The sequence below is a fragment of the Neopsephotus bourkii genome, unplaced genomic scaffold, assembly GCF_033783945.1.
Source record: "Neopsephotus bourkii isolate Nb327-2 ecotype Australia unplaced genomic scaffold, CSIRO-AGI_Nbou_v1 NB_923, whole genome shotgun sequence".
NCBI lineage: Eukaryota > Metazoa > Chordata > Aves > Psittaciformes > Psittacidae > Neopsephotus > Neopsephotus bourkii.
In genome coordinates, this window is record NW_026901417.1 from 1,018,155 (window position 1) to 1,045,197 (window position 27,043).

Here is a 27,043-nt window from a genome sequence, read left to right on the forward strand (position 1 = left end):
CATGCGCCCGCCCCAGCACCGCCTCTCCCAATGCCGAGCGGCAGAGCAGCGGCCCGACGCGGCGGCAGCCAGGTGGGTCCAACGCCGTCCCCGCGGCTCTACCCGCGGCGGGGAGCACCGCCTGCGGGGAGCACCGCCCCGCGCGTCCCCCGGCCCGCCCCGCCCCGCTCCCACCGTTCTCCCGGGACCCGCCCCCGTCGCCATAGCAGCGCGGCCCCTTCGCGGACAGCGGCCATGTCAGCCCCCGGCACCTGAGCGCTCCCAGCCCCAGGCGTGGGGCCAGCGGCGCCCCGGGGCTGCCTATTCGCGCTGTGCCCGCGGTAAGCGAGTACAGCACGGACAGAACAGACTTAAACCGCATCCCGTTAGTTGGCGGCCGAGAGTGCTGCGGCAGGCAGTCCCTCACTGGTGCCTCGGCGACGCGCGGAGCGGAGGCCCTCGGTTGGGAATTAACACCACAGAGACTCCCTCTCCCTCCACGCTGTCTGGGTTCCGATGGGTGGGAGCCTCCCTGCCCCGGCACCAGCAGGTTCCAGAGCAGGACCGTGAGGTAGCGCAGCGCATCCTGTCTGCTACATCACACCTTCACGGGCGCTGCGGCGGAGGAGGTGAGGGCCGGGAGTGAGGGTAGCGCGGCCTCGCTGCGGGACAGCCGCGGGAAGGAGTGCTCCCCCTTCGCAACCGTGCTTCGTGTTTTACCTACCCCTCACCATCGTTAAATGCAGCTTGGGCGGTCCCCTTTGAAGCTGAAAGGGCAGACGTGCATACAGCACGCGCTTCATCCAAACACTGGGTAGTCATTTTTAGATGCATCTGTTGCTGCTTTTGCCACTAGCCTGTTACCATCCTTTTCAACAGACTAACAAAAAGAGGTTACCAAGTACATTGGCAGTCTCATCTTTAAGTGTTTTCCCTTTGCATAGCTCCCTCTCTTTACTTTGATTAGATCCATGTTTTCAGGAGGCCTGCACTTATGAAACTGAGCACCACATCCCTGGAGTAATTAATCCCCAAAGAACATAAGCAAAGTAAATATAAAGTATTTGCAATTATGTATTACTTGAAAGCATTTTTCCATCTCTTGTGTTCAGCAGTAAGTTTATGTGAAATATACATGGAGCCACATGCGTAAGGCAAGAAAGATGAAATACAAAGTACATGAGGGACACAGTCTTCATAGCCCGACGCTGTAAGAATAGCACCTCAGAGGTATAATTAGCAATGTAATCCTCTCACTGTGATTGCCTGGGTGGTAGCATAAACCAATCCGGACAGTGTTTCTTCCACGTGTGTGAGTAACTGTTTTTCTTCATCGCACATCCAGTGATACCATTATGAGGGTTGTGGTTTTTTTGCAGTAGTAGTAAAATGACAAGTGAGAGGAGTTGGGAGTAAAAATCGTGAAATGTGACATGGAGGACGGTAGGAAGGAATATGCTACACATAATACATAAAAATGGATTACTAGTGCTCAGATAAGGTATGAGAGTGCTTGTATCTCCGAGTACTCGTTTGCATTCTATTCCCACTTGCTGGCAATATATTCCCACATTTTTGAAAGAAAAGTACAGTTTGGCTTACTTCAATTTCCCTTCCTGCTAGTGTATCATTCAGAACTAAAGACATACTTCTTCAAAGAGACTGTGGGCCCATGGTCCTGTGCCATCTGTAACAACACAGCAGTTCTCTGCTTTTTGTGCAGACACAATTCCCAGGCATTGATTTTCTGTTGTTTTTTTTTTTTTGTGAAACAAGGGTCAGACTCCAGAACTGCTTGAGCAAAATACAACAAAAATCAAATTACTCCTAACCTTGCATTTGTTGTTTTTTTCAAGAAAATACAGAAATTCATAAGCATTTTACTTTTGATCTTGGGTAGTTTGTTATTGTTGAAAATGAGAAAAACATGTAAAACCATACCCATTTCCTCAGGTTTCTCTCCACTCTGGAGTTTTTCCTGGCCTTAATCTTCTGTGAGGAACATGAGGGACATAAGGAACATGAGGGATAGCCACCTGCAACTCTTGATCTCTGATCACATAGTTAAATTCCTTTGACCTCTTTGGTTCTTTGCTCAAGCAGTTCCTTGTGTTACAGAGCTTGGCCATGTTGTTCCTCAGCACAAAGCACATGATAAAATGCCTAAATGGATTGGCTGCCTTAGAGCTACCTGGTTTTCTTAACATTTCCTTAGTTCATGTACCTAGTCTACCAGTTTTGCAGTTCAGTTCTGTTGTGCATGAACTCAGCCACTGTTCTGCATTCCCACTGCAGTGTTTCATTGAAATCACACATCAGTGCTTTTGTAAAGGTCATCACAAACTGGCTTAATACATAGCAGTTCTTGAGAAGGTCTAAGATTTATGAAAGAAGGATTTCTTCCTAATTTCTGGTTTCCAACAGCCGCTATTTTAAAGTGGGAGCTATGTATGCAAGTAGACTATTACTGGATGAGGGCTTTGCAGCCTCGTAGGTACCAGTGTGGCATGTATATAGAAAAAGAGCTATCCCACAAAGCAGAGCTAGATGGGGTTGCTGTAGCTCTCCTTTCCTTATTACATCTACATATAGTTTAAGTTGCATTTTTTCTTTAATTTTAAAACCTGTGGCTAAGAAGAGGTTCTGAACTGTTCTCTTAGAGTTGTAGTCACCTTTTGCATTAAAAGGCCATTGAATGCCCTGTAAGTAATAGTTGATACAATTCTTCAGTTTTAGAACTGTCTTCTAAATGTAGATCTTCACACTGCTATGTTGCCTGTACCTACCAGTTCATTACATTTCCATTTTTATATTTATTGGCAATTTTAGCTAACAGTGGAACAAACAGCAAAAGGGAGATGATGGAAGTACAGATGATGAAAGAAGACAGAGATCACAGGTGGGCTGCTGCTCTGGGATCTCATTAAGCAGCTAAACATGTATTTTTCTCACAACTGTAACACTGCCTGTAGAGTCAAATACTACTAAAGATAGGTTTTGACCCTGCTTTTTTGATTGATTCACAGTGGTACTGCATTGTGCTGAAGGCACAGAAATATATGTATAAAAAAAAATCTAAAAGCAAAACTTGCAAAAACTCTTTAAGAACATTTCCTAAAGTTTTAGAGTTACACAGAACTAAAGCTGAAAATAAAGCAACATGAATTGATTTTTATTATCCAAAGTATGAGAACAGCAAAAAGCAAAAGGTGAAGCTGGGAATATCCAAAGCCAGCTAGGAATCTAAATACATAGTTTTTGCTAAATTAAAATGAACTTTTGAGTAAATAAGGTTTTAGTAAAAATTAAGATTTAGGGTAATTTGATATTTTGATTCTGTCTGTGTGCCAATGAAGACAGTGCTGTCTTAGCAATGGTCAAATAATTGCATCCAGCTCCTGATGAGAGATTTTAGAGTTTTCCACCCACCTAATCTGATAAATCAGTACCTAAGGTGACAGAACAGGTGGATTTGCTAAGTCCACTGTAAAGTAGCTATGGGGCAGCCCATGCAGTACAAGAGAAATAAGCTGCCAGAAGCCTAATAGTGATCCTGTTCTACTTACCTAAAAAGCTTGTTAGTAGCTTTAAATGGCAATTATCATTCAATAGAATTTTCCAGAGGACCTGAGTTTCTTAATTTGATTTAAATAGGAAAATGCTGAGCCTGGAGAGAGAAAAATTATAATTTAGTCACTAGCATCCCACCTACTCTGTGCATTCTCTCCTTGGAAATGGCACATTATTTCAACCTAATGGTTCCCCAAAAAAAAGTCATCCTCAGCATGAAGCCTTGTCTTAGCAATAATATGATGACATAGCCTGTTTGAACAGACATGTTTGGCACCAGTTCCTGGAACTAGCTAAACTTTGCATATCACTAGAAAAAAATTGTCCTTCAGCTGAATAAACTGCCATTAGTTCCAAAGAGCACAAATGTAGGAACAGACCTAAGGGGCAACCGAGCCCTTAACACCTACAGACTGATACAGCAAAGCACTGGGCTGTTGCACTGGGATCCAAACCATCCAGGAATTAACCCCCTCTGGAATCAAATAGGTGAATAGTGTTATTATATTATCCGTATGAAAATAAACGGTAAGTATGTCAGTTACTGCTCCTTAAATGTGAGCATTTAGAGCTTTCCCCAAAATAGTATGCTTATATTAAGAGTTTAATTAATATATGTTAGTTACCCGAAGCTGCTTTTTGTTCTTTAGTCAAGTGAAAAAAATGCTAACTTCCTCCATTTCCTGCCACAAAACACTTTACCACATGATCCATTTGTTTAACATGGGTTTTGTGTGCTGACACTTGAAAAACACATGTCCCTTTACTCAGAATTCTTAGACTCCATTGCTAGAGCCACTTCTCATGACTACAAACCATGCCTGATGATGCCAAGAAGCGGTGCCGCTATCAGGGAGTGTTACTTGTGCAAGGACCTTCAGACAGAATATCTGTCAGTGCTTCATCTAGCCTGGGAGTCCGCCCACCCTTGAGCAGGATGTTGGACTAGCTGACCTCCAGTTCCTTCTGCCCTACATTTTCCATGATGCTATTACAGGTTTCTACCAAAGGTCTTTAATTCCCAGGGAAGTCAACATTTCTTGTGTTCTCCTGGGCCTCTTGTCACACAGGGACCCCCTGCCAGGATCAGTGTTTGGAGGTTTTGAACCCTCCAGTTCCACCTGTGGGCCCTTGGCACCCGTGGAACTGAAACTTTTACCCACATACTAAAGATGTGCAGTGCAGGATTTTAGGCTCCATGGTCTGTTTGGGGTTTTAAGTACCTAAGGTACCTTACTGTGCCTTCTAAAACAGCGTACAAGTCTTTGGAAGCCCCATTTTGGGGCTTTTTATACCCAAATGTCTGTACATAAAAAAATGATGTTTGCTGGTTACTAAAATGACCGGATGCAGTTTAGTTCATACATGTGATTTTTTTTTTTTTTTTAATGCTGCAGTATCAGTAAAAACAAGATGTGTAACTTCAAGGACTACTTTGTTAATTTGTCTCTTTGATCTGTGAATTATTTTTTCTATAGAAAAGTAGTTGGATTCTTCATCCGGTTTTTAGTAGCAAAAACCTGACTACAAAATTACATCTGAAAATTAGCACAACAGTTTAGTCTTGTTACATGTCCCATCTCTCTGTTAGCCAGAGTTAAGGCAGGTGTTTAGCTGAGACGATGTCTTTGGAATGAATGAGGTTGTGGCATCAGCTTTGAGTTGTCTCCTATAGCTTAGTTGCCTTGCTTGCTTAAACAATACACATACCCTATCCACAGAAGCTTGCACAAATATTTTGTTTCTAATTAATCGTGAGGCATTTACAATGATGAGCAGTGAAATGTGCGTAATAATGCTGGGAGGTTTTAATAAGACATGCAGGGAAGCAATGAAAATTAATTAAGGCTTTTTTTTTTTCGTCAGGTAATAATTAGTAGTTGGAATTGATTTAGTAAAATAAAGTAAGATATTGTATCTTCTTTAGCTTGTTTTATTACTTTATCTAGTACTTAGTTAAATCAACAGAGTCTTTGTTTTTTTTAGTAGATTACATCTTTTACATTCAGATGAACTGATTTTTGTTATGGTTTTGAGCTATTACTTTTAACACAGTAATTTATATCTCAGTGTAAATACTTCAACAATACTCTATGCTTCATTTGGTGGGGCGGGAAGAAAAGCTTTGTTCAGGGTTAAACAACAGGTAACACTGAAACAGTTTGTCTGATTTTTTCATCCCGTTTCAAACTTAATACAACATTTTCACTGTGATTAATGTAACTTCACAAAATTACCTCTGTAGCTACTTGCGTAGCTGTCTGATGCATGCAGACACACACATACATATGTTTACTTGTGGTTAATTATAGGAAAATGAGGTGAACAGAAAAGATGGAAAATTCGGTTATTAAAACATCAGGTTGGTGTGGCCTGTTTGCCTCAATCCGTTTAAAATCTAGGCAGACACAGAAAGCAGTTTATGTGATGATTATCTGCACAGGCCATAAGGCAGTCCTCATACAGTCTTAAGTGAAGAAAAGATAGTTACTGGCTCCTCCCAGATTACCATCAGGAATCCAATTAACTACAGGAAATACTGTGGCAGCATCATTTGCTTCTCTCCTGTAAAATGTGAATTCCCTGCAAAATATTTCCTGTGGTTGATACTGCAACAATGAAGGGATCAACAATCACTTACTCTTTTTGCAGGGCAACAGGTAAGGTGTCACAATGAAATTATTGAAACTATTCATAAACTTCCTATGGCTTTGAATATGAGATTAAAGAATAATTCCTCTAATGAAGTAATTTTTAAACTTTTCCAATTCTGCATGCTATTTAAATGTGTTACTGACAATATTTCATTCTTCTGTATGTAGTTGGTCTTACAAGTCTGATAGTCTCTTAGTAAACATGATATTCCCGATCAAGAGTATCTGAGTCACCAGTTCTGTTTGTGGAACAGTGAATGTATTCATTTTACACCATCTCCTTTATGATTCTTAATAGTAATTATTGGCTGACAGCCTGTTCAAGGTAGTTTAAATAACTTATATTAACTATTGGGTTAACACTACCACAGAAAGCTGGTGTGACTTAATATGAATCAAGTCCGCCGTAGACATGTCCCTCAGTTTAGCTTGTAGTTTCTTGCCATTTATGTCAAAAAAAAAATAAAAAATAAAGATTAGCAAATACTGAATCATCAGACCAACACCTACATCATCTAATGAATTATATTCTTTTGTCTCTTTTGTGCGTGAAAGCAGCTACAGTCCTTTGTAAATATCAAACTTAATGATTAAATGACATTCACCTTTTACTGAAACAGATGGGGAATATTTTTTTCCCAAAGGGGGAAAAACACATACAGAAATAACAGCTCAGTTCTGGTTGTGGTCCCAGTGAAATCAGTTTTACAAGAGCTGCAGTATTGTTTTGCTGTGCAATTTACATATAACTGAAGTATAAGAAAAATTGGTTAAATTATTACCTTGACTTCTCTGTCCCGTATCTTGAGTAGTAAGTAGTTCACATTTCAAATAATCTGAGGGAGTTGAACTGTATACCTACTAAATACTTGATGCTAAAATTGCCTTCAAGACTTCTGTTAACTGTAGGTTAAGTAATTCTGAAATACCTACTTCTCACGATCCTACTTACTGGTATATACATTAGAACAACACCCTTTGCAGCTGTTTTAACATAAAACAGTTACCTATGATTTTTACAGCACTTTAGAAATAAATTCTTTGTTATTCCCAGCAATGTTAAAATCAGACAGTCTGTAGTAATTTACACAGTTTCCTTTGCCAGTGCTTCCTGTAGAAGTGATTATGTCTCAGCAGATTTGTAAGATTTTTCTGTTAAAAACTTTCATGATCTGCCAATCTCAAACCACCAGATTTAAAGCCTAAATTTAGAGACCAAGTTATAATGTAGTAGCTCTGGGATGCTTTGTTAACATACCCAGTCCTCCTTACACTGTCATATTTTTGCTTAGTCTTAGTTGTCTAAGTTAACTCTCTAAAACATCTTACTCGTGCAGTTTAAGAACTTTGCGTTTTGGCCATGAAACTTTATCCCATGTGATCTGATGTTTAGACAAATACCCTGTTGACTTCTGTGGGACTGCTCACAAAAGCAAAGCTGCTCAGGAAGATAAGTACCTGTAGAATCAGGCCACAGAGTAAATGTCAGAGGTATTACCCAAGTGCTTAGGTACAAAGCTGACATGGCCCCTACCTGAGTCTGTAGTCAACCATGTGCCTTTAAAAATTGCAGTATGGGATAGTTCCTTACATGTCACTGCAATGGGGAGAGGATAAATTCACTTTAGAAGGCAAGAAAATATTAAAAACAACCTCCAAATTTCATGTGAGAGTCACAAGCATCAGCATTTGATTATAGTGTATAAATATATGAGGTATAAAATAGCTTTTATATTCTACACTAATGTTTTAAAATTGAACTCTTGACCAAGATTTTTCCACGTTCATACATAAACGTCATCTTTTGAAATATGTGGTCAGCTGTCATATTCTTACTTACCAAATCCACATGGATCTGAAGAGATGAGACACCACTATTAGTAGAGAGTTCTGCAGAAATCCAGTGGGTAGCTTTACAATGGGATTACTGTTTGTTCCAGCAGCTGAACTGCCCCAACTGGAATTGTTCCAGTCTGGAACACAATTTTTCGCTCTGCCCTGAGAACATGTTCTGAAGTAAAAGATAGTAATTGCATCTTTTAAATAAGCATCTTAACTGCTAAGGTAGAGTGAGACCAGCATTTTCTTGTCTCATCACTTTTTGGCTATATGATTTTTTTCTGGCTGCTAAAACATTGGACATTGCTCTTTTCTCTCACTTTGTTCTGGAGCAAAAATTCAGCCCAGTGACTGGAAGCCACTGATTTCCAGATCCTGAAATTCTAAAAGGAAATCTTCCTTGTTACAAGGCAGTGACACCTAAGCCAGTTGCTAAGTGGTTAGCCCCACTGCTCATGTGATGAGCCCACACTGCAGCCCGGTCATGTGAATCAGGACAGTACGCGTCCAGTGTGCTCCTTCTTTGTCATTCTGGTCACCAGAAAGGTCCAGAACCTGCTTCATTGTGTATCTCAGTTGTCCTTGCTGCATGACACTTAACTACTCATCCTGTAACTTCACAGAGAGAGTGCTTTTATTTCAGAGCAGATGAGCGTGGACAAGAGGCTGCTTCATTTCTTAAAAGAAAGTGGAAGCACAGGGTGATCTCACCTATGTCAGCGCAGTGTGCCTATATACTACTTCCTCTGCAAGAAAGTCCCATCTCTATATGTATGAAGCAGTGAGCAGGGCTTGACAGCTGTCATGTAACCATGACTAAGGCAACAAGTGAATTGATGGTGCAATGAACAGGAAACAAAAAATGATACATCCTTTCTGATACCAATTGATCTGCTCAAAAGTGGGACACCCCCCACACTTCAAAAATGCATATAGACATCAAACCAAGTATAAAATTCACACCTGGAGGGGACTTCCTGAAATATTCCCCTTAGTCCTTGACATCTGATGGTGTGTCATGATTTCTACAGATCCTTGTTTCTTTGGGCAGTGTGGTGCTGCTGTTTCCTTCAGACAGCCAACAGCACAGACATTATTTTCCCCTTGTCTTGGTTTCATTAGCTGTGTTGTTCCTGCACACTTAATGCTTCCTATGATAAACCATAAAGAGATGGAAAATTACCTGAGACACCGTTCTATGTCTTGAATGGGGACTTAAAGAGCAGCTTCTTTGCTGTCATGGCAATAGAAATGCATGTCCCAGATAACTGAGCGGATCTGATTAACGTGGTACCATGATCGCCACAAGCACATTCCTCAGACAGATAATTAGGACCATGACCTGGATTAACACTTTGGGCTTGTTTTTTTCTTCAGCACCTTTCCAGTGTTCATGTGATGAGCAAACTGATGAAGAGGACCTTTTAAAAACTAAGAGTATCTGCTACACAGAAGAATCAGGAGCATTGATTCTTTTACTTAAGCACTGTTTTTATTATTAACACTCTTTTTCTGTGGAGGAATGTAGTACCCCTCTCTAGTAAGATCAACACTGAGATAGTACTTCCTGTCCCAAATTACATTTTACATCTGTTGGAGGGACAGCAGTAGAATTGCATGAAGTAATTTGTCATAATCATGCTTCACTTTTCTGTTTCAGAAATAAATACAAGTGAATTGCTCACATGGATCATACCGTGCAATTTAAAACACTTGTCAGGAAATAAATGCAGCAAACTGACAGGCACGAGGACAAAATACTGAAGTCAGTTGGAACTGCCTGGTTATACAGCATAGGAAATAGGGCTTTGGTGTATCTTCTGGAATAAAAAAAAGGGAGCTCTTATTTGCTGCACTGCAAATATACAGTGTTTGCCTCTGCCATTTAGAACAATCTTGCTAGTATTCTGTAACACTGTAGGCATATTATCTTTTGCGTTAATCTCCATCTCTTCCCTTTTCAGTTAAGGGTCCCTGACAGCCTGAATTCTTCTTAAAAAAAAAAAAAAAAAAAAAATCAAATGCTTTATGTAATCTGAACAAGCTATTAGAAGCTATTGGGTGTTTTTAGGAGAACCTTCTGAGAAGTAGGAACTCACAATTTTAGTTAATTCAACTCTTATTAACCCTGAAAATTATTTTGGGGAATAAAATAAAGTTACTTCTTTAGCTACAAAGTTCCCTCTGATCATGAAAGCCAGCCTTTACTGATTTCAAAGTCTGCTGGGAAAAGTATAGAGGTTTTGGAACTTCTCCAAATAGAATACAATTATATGCAAGCATTTGTGCCTCTTTATTAAAGGACAGACTTTTAAATGTGCAGAGTCGGGTGCTCGAAGTAGCTGAGTAACAAATGCACCAGATATTCTTTAATCTTTAATAAGATTCATTTTAATTCATAGTCCTATTAATATGTTTACGTTAGAAATTTCTGAGGATCATTGAAGTTTCAAAGGGCCTTTGGCTTTTACAGACAAATGCAATTCTCATGGTTTTGAGGCAAATGATATAGCAGTATTAAAGGTTTATTAATGTGTATGTGCATTCTGTTCCACCTTTAAGCATCTTGAAAAGGACAGAGCTACACTAGATGTCATTCTGGAATAGTCCACTAGCACTGTTGGACGAACAGTTGATTCTATCACATATCAAGTATGTGATCGATCATGTAGTATCTCCATGAATGAGATTCTGTTTGAATCTGTTTAAATATTTACTTTAAAAACATCTATGCAGAATTACAGATAAAAGGTGGACAATAAATGTTAACACCACACGTGAAACTGTTACACCACCTCATCCCCACAGTGCTATTTATTCTTTTAGCGAACTGTCTTTTAAAACACTATCTATACTGCTGAGTCATTATACTGGTTTTGCAGAATTTGGGGCCTAAGTTTTGTTTAGTTAGTAAAAAAACACATACAGCAAAGACTTACTTAGTTTGGTATAAAAAAAATGGGGGTTTGTTATACGTGCAGCAATTTTCCTATAGAGGTAAGAGAAGCAGAATGGTGATCTTACACTGGGTAAGAGTATCCACTCAAGAGCCATGTAAATGTTTTAAACATCAGAGTGGCTGATTAGTATGTTCACATTTACAGCTTTCCCTTAGGATTTTTTTGTCAGATAGAAGGTCTTCAGAACAGGACTTGTATTAGAAATTATACTAAAGCAAGAGAAAAAAACCCTGTTTTCTGCTTAGACAGATGCCTGTGTTCAGGTTTCTTGTTACAGGAGAATCGTCACCTATGTGACTTTAAACATGCCAACAGACTAAAAACAAAGAGGGAAGAGAGCAGAGAAGGCATAAAGCCTGCGGACAGTCTGTTTGGCAAGTATCAACTAGAACTATAAATGGTGTGATGTGGAAGCGGTGCTGCCGTTATGATACTGTCTGCTTTGCTGAAACTGCCCATTGCAAGATTTCTAGTCAGGATCTCTGGTCATGTTTTTACTTTTAAGAATGTGATGAAATCAACATGGCTTTACATTAAATGAGTTGAGGGATTCTTGTCCATATAAAACACGCATTTACAGAGGACATCATCAGTCAAACTCTATAGAACTTGAGATGCACAATCAACTAAACTAATTGCTAGGACAGAGAGTGAGGCTGTTGAATTTTAAGATGACTGTGCACCAAAAAGGCAGTACAAGGTCCTGTCAGACTGCCGAGTTCTTGAACAATTTTATAACCAGATGCCAGGTTTGATTTTCAGCTTTATTGTGCATTTTTGAGCTTCTGTTGCAGATTTTCAATGAACGTTAATACTGTTTCAACAGGTACTGCAATGGCTGCAGGAGTTCTGCTGCAAAATGAGCTACCATATTCTTCGTTGCTAGAGAGCAGTTTGTATCTTGCAAATATGAGTTCAGGTAATAATTATTCTCTGATACGGCAAGAAAAAATGCTTCAAGAAATTCAGAGGCGGGGGGGAACAACCCCAAAACCACAAAAAAACCCCAACCCAAACCTCTCAAAAACCCCAAACCATTTTCCATAGAAAATTATAAACCCCAGAAATACTATCCCCAATTATAAACATAAAATATTTATATACAAAACCAAACTGCATTACTGTATCATCGCCACGATGTGTTACCATGTCAAGCTTTTCTGTAACATTCATATTGTCAGATCTCTTGGTTGAAGAAACTGTAATTTTTGTGCTCAGAAACGCCCCAGCTCTCTGAAAAAACAAAACACCTTAAGCAAAACTCCCCTTCCTAATAAAGTATTTTCACTCTTACAGGGTGTAATTATTTCTTACTGTTTTGGGTCAAATCCTGCTACATTCAGGAGGAAAATAATGACATGCAGTATTTTATATTGCTTATTTCTTGCTCCACTGTCTTTTGATACACACTGAAGAAGAATTTCTGGGTAGAGAAAAAGAATTACATATAAGAAAGCAATATAATTAATTAGAAAAGATTCTCCATGTTTCTTGGATACACGTAGCACCTGAAATAGCCTTTTTCATTTCCTTTCTCTTCTACCCACCCCCCCCAAATAAAAGCATATTTAACTCTTTCCTCATCTCTTTATACTAGCTTTATTGCTGAATTGCAATAGTCAGAGTTTTGAGACAACAGCTAACAGAGTCAGTGTTAACATTTTCCTTTCCTCCCATGACATCACTACTGATGTTTCAGGCCTGGCGCCTGCAACAAACCTTACCACATTTCTTTAAGGACCAGGGTGCAGTACTCACAGTTCAGTCACTCAATTGCTGTTCAGTATCTAGAAGAAAGTAGATTTTTGCCTGGTGAATTTTTACTGTAAGAGAGCTTTCTCTGATGCAGACTTCTCTATAAGAGGTACTGGTTTTGTAGTACAAAAAGAAGCACAGGTTGAAGGTACTTCAGGAAAGTGCAGCTGCTTATTGAACAAAGTTATGGTGGGTTTTCTTGATTTCTCCATCTTTAACCTGCAGTCAAATGCACAGACAATGGGATGACAAAGTTTAGCATTGCTACAGTCTGTTCTCCACACAGTGGCATGAAAATGTGCTTTTGAGAGCGCTGCAATCTTTCTGGCCAGCTCATTCTCCTTAGCACACTTAAAGAGAAGTGGGAGGCAATTTGCCACCTAATATCTACCTTCAAAAGCCTAAAGCACTCAACAGATCCATCTCCTCCCCCCCATCATCTGCTTTATCTCAGTCTGCCCGGCTAACAGCTTTGCTTAATAAAACAGCTGTGCCCTGAAAAAAAATAAGTCTTTTGTTTTGAATAACACATTTTGTTTTGTTAGAAGATATGAATGGTGCAGAGTGAACAGTCTGCAATTCATCACGTACTGAACCATTTCAGTAGGAACACACTAATCCCAATCATTACAGAGCTAATGATGCATTTTGGAGCAACTAAGTGGGGGAAGAGAGGTGGTTGTGGAATGTCTAACTGAAAGGTGGGGGAGTATAATGTGCTTACATACAGATTTCTCAGGAAGCTGAGTCTCCAGCTACATTTTGATTGTTCTTTTGAATCCAGTATTTCGTGCCTTAGTGAGTTCTGAATGCATGTTATTGACAACGAACTAAATACCCCCATTGTTTATGGAAAATGTTTTGGTTGTTCCCAAACCATTTGCAAAATTATCTACTTGAAATGCAACTATTTTCATCGAGCAGTGGAACAGTTTGTCCCAAAGAGGCTCCGTTCCTATAGACTGGAGCAGCCCCAAGGATGGCTGGCAGCAGCTCCTTTGCTGTTAGTTACTATGGAGATAGCTCAGCCCATGCTGATGAGCTGCTGGAGCGCACAGAAGGATGCACAGCTCTGCGCAACTTCAGCACTGAGCAAGTTGGTTTTCCTATCGGGGCATCCTCAACAGCCAGCCAGTAGCTGGGGCCGGTCAGTCATGCAGGGCTCACCCCAGAGACGTTCGGCAGTCAGTATTTTTAGCAACTTTTTCCAGGGTCGGAGGCATTCGTCCTCCGATCCCCTGCTTCGCATCATCCAGAGGCGGCGGAGCTCAGCTGTCGAGGTCCTCTCATCATCGACTCGCCGGGTTATGGTGGCGGTGTCATCTCTGAGCCCCGAGGAGCTGGATGCAACTTTTCCTGAGAAAAAAAGTAAAGTACTTTTTGTTAAGACTGTTGGCAGTTCTGGGCATTTTCTTGGTATTAAATGAATATACTTCTGTTAACTGTATTTTATAGAGATGCATAAAATACTCAGGTTTAATTATTTTTCCTGTTCACTCATTCTTTACTCAAGAATTAATACATGCTTTTCTCTGTGACAGCTGAGTTATAAAGAACCAGAGGACCATGTTCACACAGAGATTGGTAATATGGTTAGGGTTGGAAAGGACATTAGGATCATCCAGTTCCAACCCCCATGTCAAGTGTATGGCTAAGTATTTAAGTATTTTTGATTTCAGGTGGAAGAGGACAGTAACATGTTTTTCTGTTGTGAAGGGTATTGCACACCTCTAAATACATCAGAAAAACTAAAGTTACTGTGAGAAATGACAACTTCTGCAGTAATGCAAGCAATTTTTTCCCCTCAGAATGCTTTCTTGAAGTCTGTGTTGAAAAATGAGCCTTAAATCTATATTCCGTGTATGTATGGGTTTTGTAACTTCATATTGATGAAGTTGAACCATTAAGGTTGAACTGACACTTTTAAGGTGGAGATGCATTTCTCAGCTTTCTTATTAAGTCTGTTTTTCCTGGTGTTCCAGGAAGTTCGAGGCGTCCAACAGCAAAATACACTAAAGTAGGGGAGCACCTTCGCCATGTCATTCCTGGCCACATGCAGTGCTCGATGGCATGTGGTGGTCGTGCCTGCAAGTATGAGAACCCAGCTCGATGGAGTGACCAGGAGCAAGCCATTAAAGGGCTCTACTCTTCTTGGTAATAAGCAGCATTTGCTCTCACTAAAATGTAATTGCATCAATTATATTTATTAAAAGAAAGTAATGATTTCTTTTTAAATCAGCTGCTGTTAAGTATAAGACATAATGATAGCTTGGTTCAGAATTACAACTTCACAGTAAACGATAATGGCCATTGTACGTAGTCCAGTAAAGATGATGAAAGATTTCTGTTGACATACACTAAGTTTAGTTCAGATCCAAAAGAATAAATATCTATATGCAAGAATTACAAAGAACCAGCTCTGGGTTATAGACAGTCCTTGCTGAGGTTTAAAATGCAAATGAATTAAAATGTGTTCATAATAGAATGTCGAACTAAAAACATTTATTAAAAACAAAATAATGAAAGGCGTGTTCTGAAATGTGCTTATGTGCAGTAGTAGTCACATGAAATGTGTCCCTACATTCTTACTGATTTTTTTGCAACAGCAAGTGCTGTTCAGCTCACAGACCTTAAAAGGCCAAACAGATCTGATTTTTTTACCATGTTTATTGGCCTGGGATTTAAACAGTTTCAGTAATTGTCTTTTGATTGTCATATCTGTATCAGCTTAACAGGATTTATCACTAACACTATATGATAGTAGAATTTACTAAAAATTATTTCTGGTTAATCAGCAAGATATTTCTGTTGGTTTTGATCATCAAAGAGTATTCTTACTTTGGTAGATTCATATCCAGGGAATTATTAATAACAGCATTATTACCTAATTTTCTGATTTCTCAGGATTACAGATAACATCCTGGCTATGGCTCGACCCTCAACAGAATTAATGGAAAAGTACAAAATTATTGAACAGTTTGAAAGGTAACAAATTTAGTCATTACTTACTGTAAGTATTACTAGTGTAATTCCTGATCCTTTTCTGTTTCAACATAGATTTGGATTGTTGATAAAGATCCTTTCATTTTAGTGATAGACAGGTAAAGATTTATTCTCCACTAAGAATAAATGTGTGTTTCAGAAAATAAGGGATAATGAGATTTTGGCTGCATATAATACCTTGACTCATTTATTCTTCCCTCAAGATGTGGCATAAAAACCATAATTAACCTTCAGCGTCCTGGGGAGCATGCGAGCTGTGGGAATCCCCTAGAACAAGACAGCGGCTTCACCTACCTTCCTGAAGCTTTTATGGAAGCTGGAAGTGAGTCCAGTCCTGCTGCTCTTCCTCATTAATTATTGATTTTGGCACTTAAAGGTGTTTGTACTTGAATTCTTGTGTGTTAAAAGCAGCTATGTAAGAAATGTTTCACAAAATGGGATATAAACATGAAAATTGGCAAATATAATTGAGAGTGAATAACACATTGTCGAAGGTCATCAATATCTAGAGTGAGACAGAGGGTTTATGTTCTGGTGTTTAGAATAAAGACAGGACTAGAGCTGGTTAAATCTGTCTTTTTCTTCTGAGTTCACAATTAATGTGAACACCATTAATGACATTTCAAATTCTGCTACAATTCCTGTTTTCTTATCTAGACTATAAAAGGTTGTTTCATTGGAGGACATTTGCAGTGACAGTGTTTTTGTATTTTCATATTATGGTGAGATGAGGAGAAGTGCCTCTCTGTAGGAAGCAGCTTTTGACTAAAGAAGTGCTTTTATTTCTAAATAGAAAAAATTACCCTCTCTCTATATATAGCTCAGTAATTTTGGTATGAATCACTGCATTTTGTTACACCTTTTACATTCTTGCTGAACTTTAGTTAGACAAATCTTCGCTAGCTTCATGTATTTATCAGATTTCAATAGCAAGTGCACAGTGCAATGGGAAAATAGTGTCTTGCAAACAACATGTAGTTAGCGTCTAAGATCCATTATGCAGTTTTAGTGCTCTCATTTATTATTCATCTCTCTGCTGTGTATAGTACTGAAAACTTCACACTGGGGATGGCAGAAAATAACTCTCTTTTTATTTTAGTTTATTTTTATAATTTTGGATGGAAGGACTATGGAGTGGCATCTCTCACTACTATACTGGATATGGTAAAAGTCATGGCTTTCGCCTTGCAGGAAGGGAGGGTGGCTGTTCACTGTCATGCAGGACTTGGTCGAACAGGTATGTGCTCTCCTGCAAAATCCACAGAATTATTTTTCTTTAGTTAGAAATGATTAATAGTTTGTTTTGATTCTGTATCATTCCAAGATGTACATCTATAAAATGGTTAAAAATGCTAAATACATTTGTGAAAATTACCTGAATGGCTACAGGAGATCAACTTTATTATATTAAAAACAGGACCTGTAATGTTAGAGAGTTCTTGAATCTATAATAATTCCCTGTTCCATTCAAATGGGACAGCTTTTCTTTTTTTTAATGGGAAAAATTCACCTATACTTTCATTTCACCAATAGTTTCATTGTCCAGTGTTTATTACATGGTTACAAACCTGCCACTCACTTTTAGATGAGGTGGATTTGGTGGAGCAGCTAAAATCTGTTACTTCTTTCAAGACTGTTTTGCCCATGTCCTTCCTGTAGAAACCACCATTGCTCCTGTGTTCACAGATGATGGAACTCCCACAGATGCTGTGATGAGAAACTGTCTCTCTCACTGACCGTGAGAATGGGTTTGCTATTTTGTGACCCAACAAATCCAACTATACTTCAGTAAAAGCATCATGTGAGAGAGGGCATAAAGCCTGTATCTTCACCTATATTAATCTTTATCCTATAGTTCCACTAAGTATTTGCTTTAGTCTGACAGTTCTTCAACTAATGCTTGTGTTTATATTTTCCAGGTGTTCTAATAGCTTGCTACTTAGTTTTTGCAACACGAATGAGTGCTGATCAAGCCATTCTTTTTGTCAGAGCAAAAAGGCCTAATTCTATTCAGACAAGAGGGCAGTTACTATGCATCCGGGAATTCACTCAGTTTTTGGTTCCTCTGAGAAATGTATTTGCATGCTGTGATCCCAAGGCACACACAGTGACCCTGTCCCAGTACCTGACCCGTCAGAGGCATCTGCTCCATGGTTATGAGAGTAGGCATCTCAAACATGTGCCAAAACTTATTCATCTAGTCTGCAAGTTGTTGCTAGACTTGGCTGAAAACAGACAAGTGATAGAGGCAGAACTGTTAGATCTACCAGATCTCTCAGCTGAAATTGAAAAGACTGTTTCTCAGTTAGTGTCCACACAGCTGGACAGAGAACTTGAGAGGCAGGACAGTGATACATCTGTCTCCCACACCAACTCGTCCACTTTTGAGACCCAGGATTCTCTTTTCTCTCTGGGACATGAGTGTGATCCTCTTTGGAAAAGAAGGAATGTTGAATGCCTCCAGCCTCTTACTCACCTGAAAAGGCGTCTAAGCTATAGTGAGTCAGATTTAAGGAGAACTGAGTTTCTTTTAGAACAAGGAGAAACTGCCTGGACAGTACCTGCTCAGATATTACTGTGCAACAAACTTAAGCAGAACAGTGGTGAGGAATGTTCTGCCACAGATGACCAAAAGCCACAGTTTGATTTACACAAAGGAGCATTAGTGCGCAATACATGCATGTTCTGGAGTCAAGGTAAATTTAATCTGGATGGACGAAAAGATGGATCCTCACTTCATCACAGATGGAACTCTACCAAAGAAGTGCCACGCAGCAGAACCTTCTCTTCAGGTCTGTCATCTATCCACACCACCAGGGAACCTGGAACACCAAGGCATAATTTTACCAATGAGACTGGTCATAGAAAAGACCACAAGACTAATATGTATGGCAGAAGAGTCTATGTCTCTGAGGACTCGGATTCTTCTTCTTCTTCTAAAGTGAACTTTTCCATTGGATGTGAAAGCCAAGGGAGCAAAGATGTGTCAGAGGCAATTCCACACATTGTTATACAGTCAGAATTAAATTTGGAAGCCCGAAGAGTTTTGGCAGCAAAAGCACTTGCAGATATAAATGAATTTCTGGAAGAGGATGAAGTGAAGCAGAAGGTAGAAATGTGGCAGGTAATTATTAACTTGTTTCAATGTTATGTGCTCTACATATTTCACCTAGGTTAATTCCTAGGTGGCAAAAATGCCACCATGAGCTGTGAAATGGCACACTGGGACACCAGTTTATACTGTGGTTCAGTGAATGACTGCATGTGTCAATTATAGGCCAGTTCCTTCAAAAGCAAGCAAAATACACCTACAGTTTTGGTCTCTAGCAGGAGATTAGAACATTGCTTCTGGTTGTGTTCATTCTTTTTTAGTGACTAAAGATAACTGATGCAGTTACTTGCGGTTGTAACTTGGCTGCTGGTAGCATACGAGTACTACAGATTTTCATGTAGAGCTGTGTTCATTTTAATCAGTGCTTTCTCAGAACTCATCAGAGGATTCTGTGTGTAAAAGAATTCAGTAGAAACTTCAATGCTTATCCTCAAAGCCAAATCCTCCTGGCAATGTTTGAAGTTGGAATCCAACCTGGTTTATGTATTCTAGTAGATAATGGGGAGGTTCTGAGCTGCACTGTATGTCATCCTTCTGTATTAAGGGATCACTTGTGTTACTGTTGGTAAATATTGATGCCTTGTAAGAAATTAGAGTTTTAAATTTTTTTGCAACTCTTGTTTTTTTCTGTGTTTTTTTTTTTTTTTTTGTTAGAACATAAGCAGCCAAAGGGAATGTTGCCAAAAGGAAAGAGATGATGCATTTTCAGTTTTGTTTTGTTTTGTTTTGTTTTGAAGAAAGAACTGAATGCTCGAGATGGCGCTTGGGATAAAATCTGTACCGAGAGAGATCCTTTTATCCTCTGTAGCTTGATGTGGTCCTGGATAGAGCAGCTGAAAGAACCTATTATATCCAAAGATGATGTTGACATGCTGGCACAAAAATGCACAGAGTCACAAGAGGCACTTTACTTACTGAAAAAGGTAGATCTGTCAATTCGTTAACTGCCAAGTACCTTTTGTTAATGCATGTTAAACTATTCATTTATGACCTTCAGACGACGGGATTGCACTTGACTTCAGTCTCTTTCAAAATAAGAATGAAGATTATTGGGGTATTGAAGAGTGTAAGTTTTAATCAGTACTATGATGATTAATATAATAGGAAAAATACCAGATACTATCTGTGTACACTGCTGAGTAGAAGCTCACCTTCAGCATATTGCCCTGCACATTCTGCAGTGTGAGATCCACAGGCAAAGATGAGAAACCTTCCCTCTGTGACTCGATGGATGGCTTTTGTTAATGACCCATCTGACAGCTGTGCTTCATGGCTGTCGTATTTGCTGTGCAAGCATCTTAATCCATTAGCTTTGGAAGAGCTGGGACAAGGAATACGTAGAATTTGCCAGTTTGAGGAATCAGGAGCCAGGCCAAATTCTTCAATGTAAATCAGAACTGTGGCCGTCTGTATTCTGAAATCTTTATGAAAACCAGGTACTTCTGATCCCAGCTGTTTAACTGTGCTTTCCCCAAAGGGCTAGATGTGAGGTATATAAAAAAAACCCCAAACACCTTCCCAACGAACAACTCCCCTCTATTCTTCTCACACAATTTCATTTCCTAATTCTCTGGTTTTGAAGTATTTATGAAGAAAATAGGTCCCTTCTTAACAGCCTCCAGATATCCAGGAATACAGCTTCTAATAAACAGGTCGTCAGAACTCTATGTGCAATCTCCATTTTCATGACATGACGTTCAGAATAACTGAGTTCATCTAAACCCACCATGTTTCTTCCTGAAGCATTCCTCCACTCTATCAATCTTAATTTTCTATTTGTATGAAATGAAAAATTACTGCCTGACACATGTTATAAATGAATAGAAATGATTAATAATTATGGGGGGTTTATATTTAAAAAATATTAGTTCATCTTACATTATCTTTTTTAAATTGTTTTGGAATCACAGAATAGTTGGCAGGAACCTCTGGATATCTTCAACTGCCTTTCTCAAACAGTCAACTGGAGCAGGCTGCTTGTATGTGAGATGCTTCAGTCCCTGAATCATCTGTGGCACCTCATTGGACTTGTTCTAGTGTGTCAATGTCCTTCTTGTACCAAAGAGCTCAGAGCTGGACCCAATAGTCCAGACATGGCACTGCGATTGAACAGCTGGCAACTGTCTGTTTAATGCAGCCCAGAACGCTTTTCAGCTGTCCTTACCACAAGGGCCCATTTCTGGCTCATGTTCAACTTTGCATGCACTGAGACACCAAATTGTTTCCTGCCAATCTGGTCTCCAGGCATTCAGCCCCTGGTACGTACTGGTGCATATTTAGGTGCTCCTCCCAGAAATCCCTCATGTTTTAATTTAATTGTCACGAAGTGAAGTCCCTGGAGTGTGATTTATCTCCCTTGGAAAAGCGATGGAACTAGCACCCCAGAGATAACTTCACTCCCTTTGCTAGTACTGCCCAGGTGTCATTCTGCAAGCTTCCTTCAGTGGTTTGGGGAAAGAGCCTTAAACATGCATAACATCTGGGGCTGAAAAAATCAAATCTCACTTTTTCCATGCCAGTTCTCAAGAATGCCACTGTTTTATAGAGGACCTTTAAAAATCAGTCTCCAGATGAATGTCCAACCTCCTCGAACTTTCCAGAGTTGTTTGTGGGACATTGCAAGAGAAGAGTTTCTTCCACCATGACTGAAATAATAATGTAGAGGCTTTTTGTAGGCTGGTGAAAATTCCCTCCCAAACTCCTGCACCTGAAGGTTTCAATACATGAAGGCACAGTCTGATATTTAAGCAGCACTTAACAAAACCTGAAAATTAAATGTTCTTCATGAAAATATTTCTTCTAATGAGCTGCTGTTCCTTTTGCCCACCAGGAACAGTGTCAGACTATCCTTTGTGTTTTACACTGTGTGGTGAACTTGCAAATGCTACCGGCTGATGTGGAGGAGGCCTTACTTGCTCGTGCTATTAAAGCTTTCACTAAGGCAAGTAACCATCTTTATTTATTTGTTTTAAATCATGGAGGGTGCATTAACAGAGCAGGCCTCTGTGAGGAAGGTCACAGCAGTTCCTTCACACGTAGTGTCCACATGCTTCACTCTCTCAGAGTTTACATTTTATAACAATCAGCCTACAGAAGGGGTATGAAATATTCTCAGCAACATTAAATTCTGTCACTACAGCCTTAATCCTTCAGTCTCATTTGTCTGGGTTTGGATCACTGCCAATTCATGGGCTTCTTCAGATTAGGGAAAAGATCATTTTTTAAGGGGTAAGAATAGTTAGTCACTGGGAGTAGCTTACCAAAGGCTTCTGTTGATTCTGTACCACTTGGAGCCTTTCCATCAGATTAAAATCATGTTCTGAATTACACTGCAGTTCAGTTATGTTTTGGGTCCTTAATACAGGTTGTGCATAAATAACTTCTTCTTTTGGGATCCTTTCATAGCAGTGCCAGGTTACACTTGCCATTGCTCAGCTCAGAGCTACTTGCTTCTCCTATTCAGCAAAGTTATACAAACGGCACATTCATCATCCTGCTTCCTAATCTCTTGTAACCTACACATATTACCTTTCTCCTTCTACTAGTTTGTTTTACTGTCCAGTCAGCATAAAATTGAAAATACTCAGCATTACTTTCTCCTTCTTGTAACCTACACATATTACGTTTCTCCTTCTACTAGTTTGTTTTACTGTCCAGTCAGCATAACATTGAAAATACTCAGCATTAAGTACACCATCATGAAATACAGGTTTCCTTTGATAAATGTTAAAACTTTTTTTTATGTTGGTCATATCCTTTGCACTTTGCTGTATGACATCAATTTAACAACTGAACTTCAGTTTCTCCCTTTTATCAGACAAGCTTCAATTCCGAAAATGGACCATATGTTTATAACACCTTGAGAAAAGTATTTCGCCAAACACTAGAAGAAAAAAGAAAAAAGCTTAAGGAAAGAGCAGATAATCCCTCATGATTTCTACACAGCTATGACGAAGAATGAGATGGGCCTACATTTTCTGGCTACTGTATTTTGTGCTGTTTGGCATGATTTAGCTAACTTTAGGTAACAGCATATATTAACAAAGCATTTTATTTTTATAGAGGGTGTTCTAGTGGCAGTTGTTCTATTTACACAGTTCTAAGTAATGGCTCCTGTGTACTACAGCATTTGGTTTCAGATCCTGTGCTTTTATATTGAGAACTGTTTTCATTTTCAATTGTATATATTGATTTAGAAACCTCTGTTATGGGCAATCAACCTGACTTTCAAGTTGCGACTGCCGTAAGATCAGTGCCATGGTACACAAAGGTTTAATGGATGGAGTAAATATGAATTATGAGTGTTTACATTAATTTTACTTAGCAGAAAATAAAAACTGAACTTATAAAACTCCATTTGCTTGTAGAAATTCTGAAGTAAGACTAAGAGTAATAATGACCAGATCCTGAGGTCTGCTGCTGACAGCAGGGAATTTTTTCCTTTAGATCTCTTAAATAATTGTCACCAAGGTGTTTCTAAAAGGTGTTGCAGTACATATTACGTATATTGCATATTAGTTATCAAGGCCTTAATTTAGACTTCTTTGGCTAAGAAAACGTTAAAGTGTTTTTTAACAGAAAATAGATTGTGGCATTTTAAGTGGCTTGGATAAGAGTGAAATTTTACCTTATTAGTGAAAGGAGGTGATCCTGCCCCTCTACTCTGCTCTCGTGAGACCTCACCCGGAGTATTGTGTGCAGTTCTAGTGTCCTCAGCATAAAAAGGACATGGAACTGTTGGAAGAAGTCCAGAGGAGGCCACGAGGATGATCAGGGGACTGGAGCACCTCCCGTATGAAGACAGGCTGAGAAAGTTGGGGCTGTTCAGCCTGCAGAAGAGAACGCTGCATGGAGACCTCATAGCAGCCTTCCAGTATCTGAAGGGGGCCTATAGGGATGCTGGCTATGGACTCTTCATTAGGGACTGTAGTGACAGGACAAGGGGTAATGGGTTTAAACTTAAACAGGGGAACTTCAGATTGGATATAAGGATAAATTTCTTTCCTGTAAGGGTGGTGAGGCACTGGAATGGGTTGCCCAGGGAAGCTGTGACTGTTCCATCCCTGGCAGTGTTCAAGACCAGGTTGGACAGAGCCTTGGGTGATATGGTTTAGTGTGAGGTGTCCCTACGTACCCATGGCAGAGGGGTTGGAACTAGATGATCTGAAGGTCCTTTCCAACCCAAACTATTCCATGATTCTATGGTTCTATGACATGGTTTAGTGTGAGGTGTCCCTGCCCATGGCAGGGGGTTGGAACCAGATGATCTGAAGGTCCTTTCCAACCCAAACCAGTCTGGGATTCTGTGACTTGCAGGTGTTTTAGTTTCCTCAAAAATTATTTCAGTTTACTAAAGTTAACAGCTTTGACTAGCCAGCATCAATGGCTCTTACACACCTGAGGTGTAGAAACCAGCTCAGTATTGTTTAAATCAATGTAATTTATTAGATCCATCTAGAATAATCTCTCTGATGTTAATGTCAGGTGTTGGCATTTGAAAAATAACAGACATGCAGCCCATAGAAATGGATACTGTAGAACTGGCTGGGTTTTATTTTGTGATTTTTTTGAAAATTACGGCTTTCCAGCAGCTGATCGTGGCCAGGGGTTAGCAGCAGATGATACACGGAGGCGAAAGACTGGTGTATGGAGCTGCCAAGTACAGAGCGTTCCAGCACATAGAGGAAGCCCTCACTAAAGCACCGACGGAAACCCCATTATCCGCACTTCTCAGGGAGAAGCCTTGGAATCCTCTCCCCCTCAGCACCTTTAGACCTTGCTGGCAGTAGTTAACTGTGAACTAAGCCAAGGCCTCAGAACTAACACAGACCCAGACACCCTTCCCTCTAAAAAGCCACATGCGTACTGCTGCCCCCTCCCAAACTACCCTATCTGTGCTAATGAACGGCCTTGGCTGTAGATGTGTGGTTTGCTTTGGATACTGCGAGCACCGACACACCCTTAGCAGCACAGTTGAACTCTTGTGAATGCTTCAGGCAGCTTCAACACACTGAACATGTGTTCACTGGAGGGCCGGAGCAGTGGGGCCATTTGAGCTGGGACTGCAGGGTGCTGGGCTGCTTCTACTGTGGGGACCAGATGAGGGGTGTGGACCCATGTGGATGCTGAGAGCGACGGTTTTTCAGGCAGAAGCAGTTTCTGGTGTTGGGTACATCTCCCAGGGGTGATGGTTCAGATGGTCCAGCTCCAAGGGGAGATGGTTTGGATGGTCCACCTTCCAGGGGTGATGGTTTGGATGGTCCAGCTCCCAGGAGTGATGTTTGGATGGTCCAGCTCCCAGGACTGATGGTTTGGATGGTCCAGCTCCCAGGACTGATGGTTTGGATGGTCCAGCTCCCAGGACTGATGGTTTGGATGGTCCAACTCCCAGGACTGATGGTTTGGATGGTCCTGGTGCCGGTCACGAGGGGCAACCACCGGTTTCCCGGCGGTCTGTTGAACAGCAGAGAGGTGCCTGTGGGGAAAGGAGGCCACTGAGGCTCTCAACTGCAGATGGGGCACAGGGACTCTCCTCCACAGCATGGCACAGAGCTGGCAAGGCCACCATGAGTGCAGCTGCTGGCACACTGTGGCTGATGTGAACACGTGCACCTCAAAGCACCAGCAAGAGGGGGCATTCCTTTGGGCAGGTTCACGCGTCAGGAGAGGGCACGAGTACCCGTCTCGCAGTGCAATCCCATCCCCTGCCCCATCTCGCCCTGCCTCTGCCTGTGCCTCCTGGGAGCTGCTCTTGTCTCAGCAGGGTGTTGGAGCTGGCATTGGCTGCAGTCAGAGCGGGCTCCCCATAAGGAGGGCCAGGAATTAAGGAACCAATTAAAACATGTGACTGCAGCAGAAACCTCCACAGATCATCTTGGCCAACCACTCGTTTGTCACTCCACAGCAGTCTGATGAGAAATGCTTTGTACCAGGAGCAGGCATGAAGGAAGCAGAGTGTGTGTCAGGGAAATTGAAACTGATGTGGCCTATTGTGTACAAGGGGGTTAGACAAAATGTACAAGGGGGGTTGTCAAAATGTACAGGGGGGTACTGCTTAAGTCATAGCTGGTTTAACGAGCTCAGCAGATGTCTTATCAGACAAATACCAGAACAAAACCTCCTAGTGAGGAGAATGGGGGGTTGTACAAGGAGTACTGCTTAAATCATGGCTGGCTTGACAAGCTCAGCAGTTGCCTTATCAGACAGTACTAAGATACGGCTTCCTAGCGAAGGGAGTAGCCCATTAAACCAGCTAGACATGGACCAGACCCATCCAGCTCCTGAAGAGCATGCGTGAGGACCAGAGGTAAAAAGTTCAAGCCTGAGGAAGACTCGTTTACTTCATCTTGAAGACCCCTACCCACAAGAGGAAGACGACTTACTTCATCTGAAGACCCCTGCCCAAGACCACCAGGAGGCACTGCGCATGCATGGAGCGCCTTTTAGCTCATTATAATACGAAGCGGGGATAGAATATGAATATGTATAGGCTTATTGTGCGACCTAATACACATGTATGACTTTACAGGATAAATGTAGAAGGAAAATGGCACTGAGGCGCGCATGCCTTTTGGAGGACCAATCCCCCGTGCGCCTTCAGCTGAATAAAGCATACCTACTTTACAACTTTAACGAAGTTGTGGAGTCTATTCCGCTATCAATTTGGCGAGCCAGGCAGGAGATCTCTGTTCGGCTGCAGGATCGGCGGAGGGGCGGACCTCCTGGGCGCCCCAGGTCAGTTGCCTGGAGGGGCTCCGCTCCTTGTCCGCTCACTGCAGGGACAGGCAACAACCTGTGCCGGCTGCGGAGAAACGGTATGCTTGGAATTTAGGTTTGTAATTGTCCTAGGATTTGTAAAGGCCTGTAAGGCGTACGCGTGGCCGGGGCTGCTGGTAAGGCGCTCAGAGACGTCTGGCGCACAGCGCTGTCCCCTTGGTAGGTAGGGCTTGCAAGCAAGGGACTCACCGACCGATAGAGCGGCCGCTAGCGACCCTGGTGGCGTCGGGTGAGTCTAGGGATTCGTCTGCTGATGTACGGGACGAATCCAAAAGGAGCTCCGGGCTCACTGAAGGGTGCAAGTGGCATCTGGTGGTGAGTAAACTGGTGTAAGTGTGGGGGATCCTGAGTGCAAGTGGTTTGTGTTTGTGTGACTGAGACGTAGCGTAGCTACG

The 27,043-nt window shown here is 40.9% G+C and overlaps 1 protein-coding gene across 7 annotated transcripts; it reads left to right on the plus strand.

Annotated features, from left to right (window-relative positions):
- Window positions 1–23,226, plus strand: PTPDC1 (protein tyrosine phosphatase domain containing 1). Of its 7 annotated transcripts, XM_061357790.1 has the most exons (10): window positions 5,901–6,209; window positions 11,829–11,921; window positions 14,740–14,911; window positions 15,662–15,742; window positions 15,964–16,082; window positions 16,860–16,997; window positions 17,680–18,884; window positions 19,610–19,795; window positions 21,703–21,813; window positions 22,690–23,226. In XM_061357790.1, exons 1-10 carry the CDS (start codon window positions 6,167–6,169, stop codon window positions 22,804–22,806), a joined length of 2,265 nt encoding a protein of 754 aa, XP_061213774.1. In that variant the 5' UTR covers window positions 5,901–6,166; the 3' UTR covers window positions 22,807–23,226. The 7 variants fall into 7 exon arrangements, with proteins under 7 accessions (XP_061213771.1, XP_061213772.1, XP_061213770.1 ...); XM_061357787.1 differs by lacking the exons at window positions 5,901–6,209; window positions 22,690–23,226 and adding an exon at window positions 1–72 and having other exon boundaries at window positions 21,703–22,405; XM_061357788.1 differs by lacking the exons at window positions 5,901–6,209; window positions 22,690–23,226 and adding an exon at window positions 216–320 and having other exon boundaries at window positions 21,703–22,406.
- The last annotated feature ends 3,817 nt before the right edge of the window (window positions 23,227–27,043 follow it).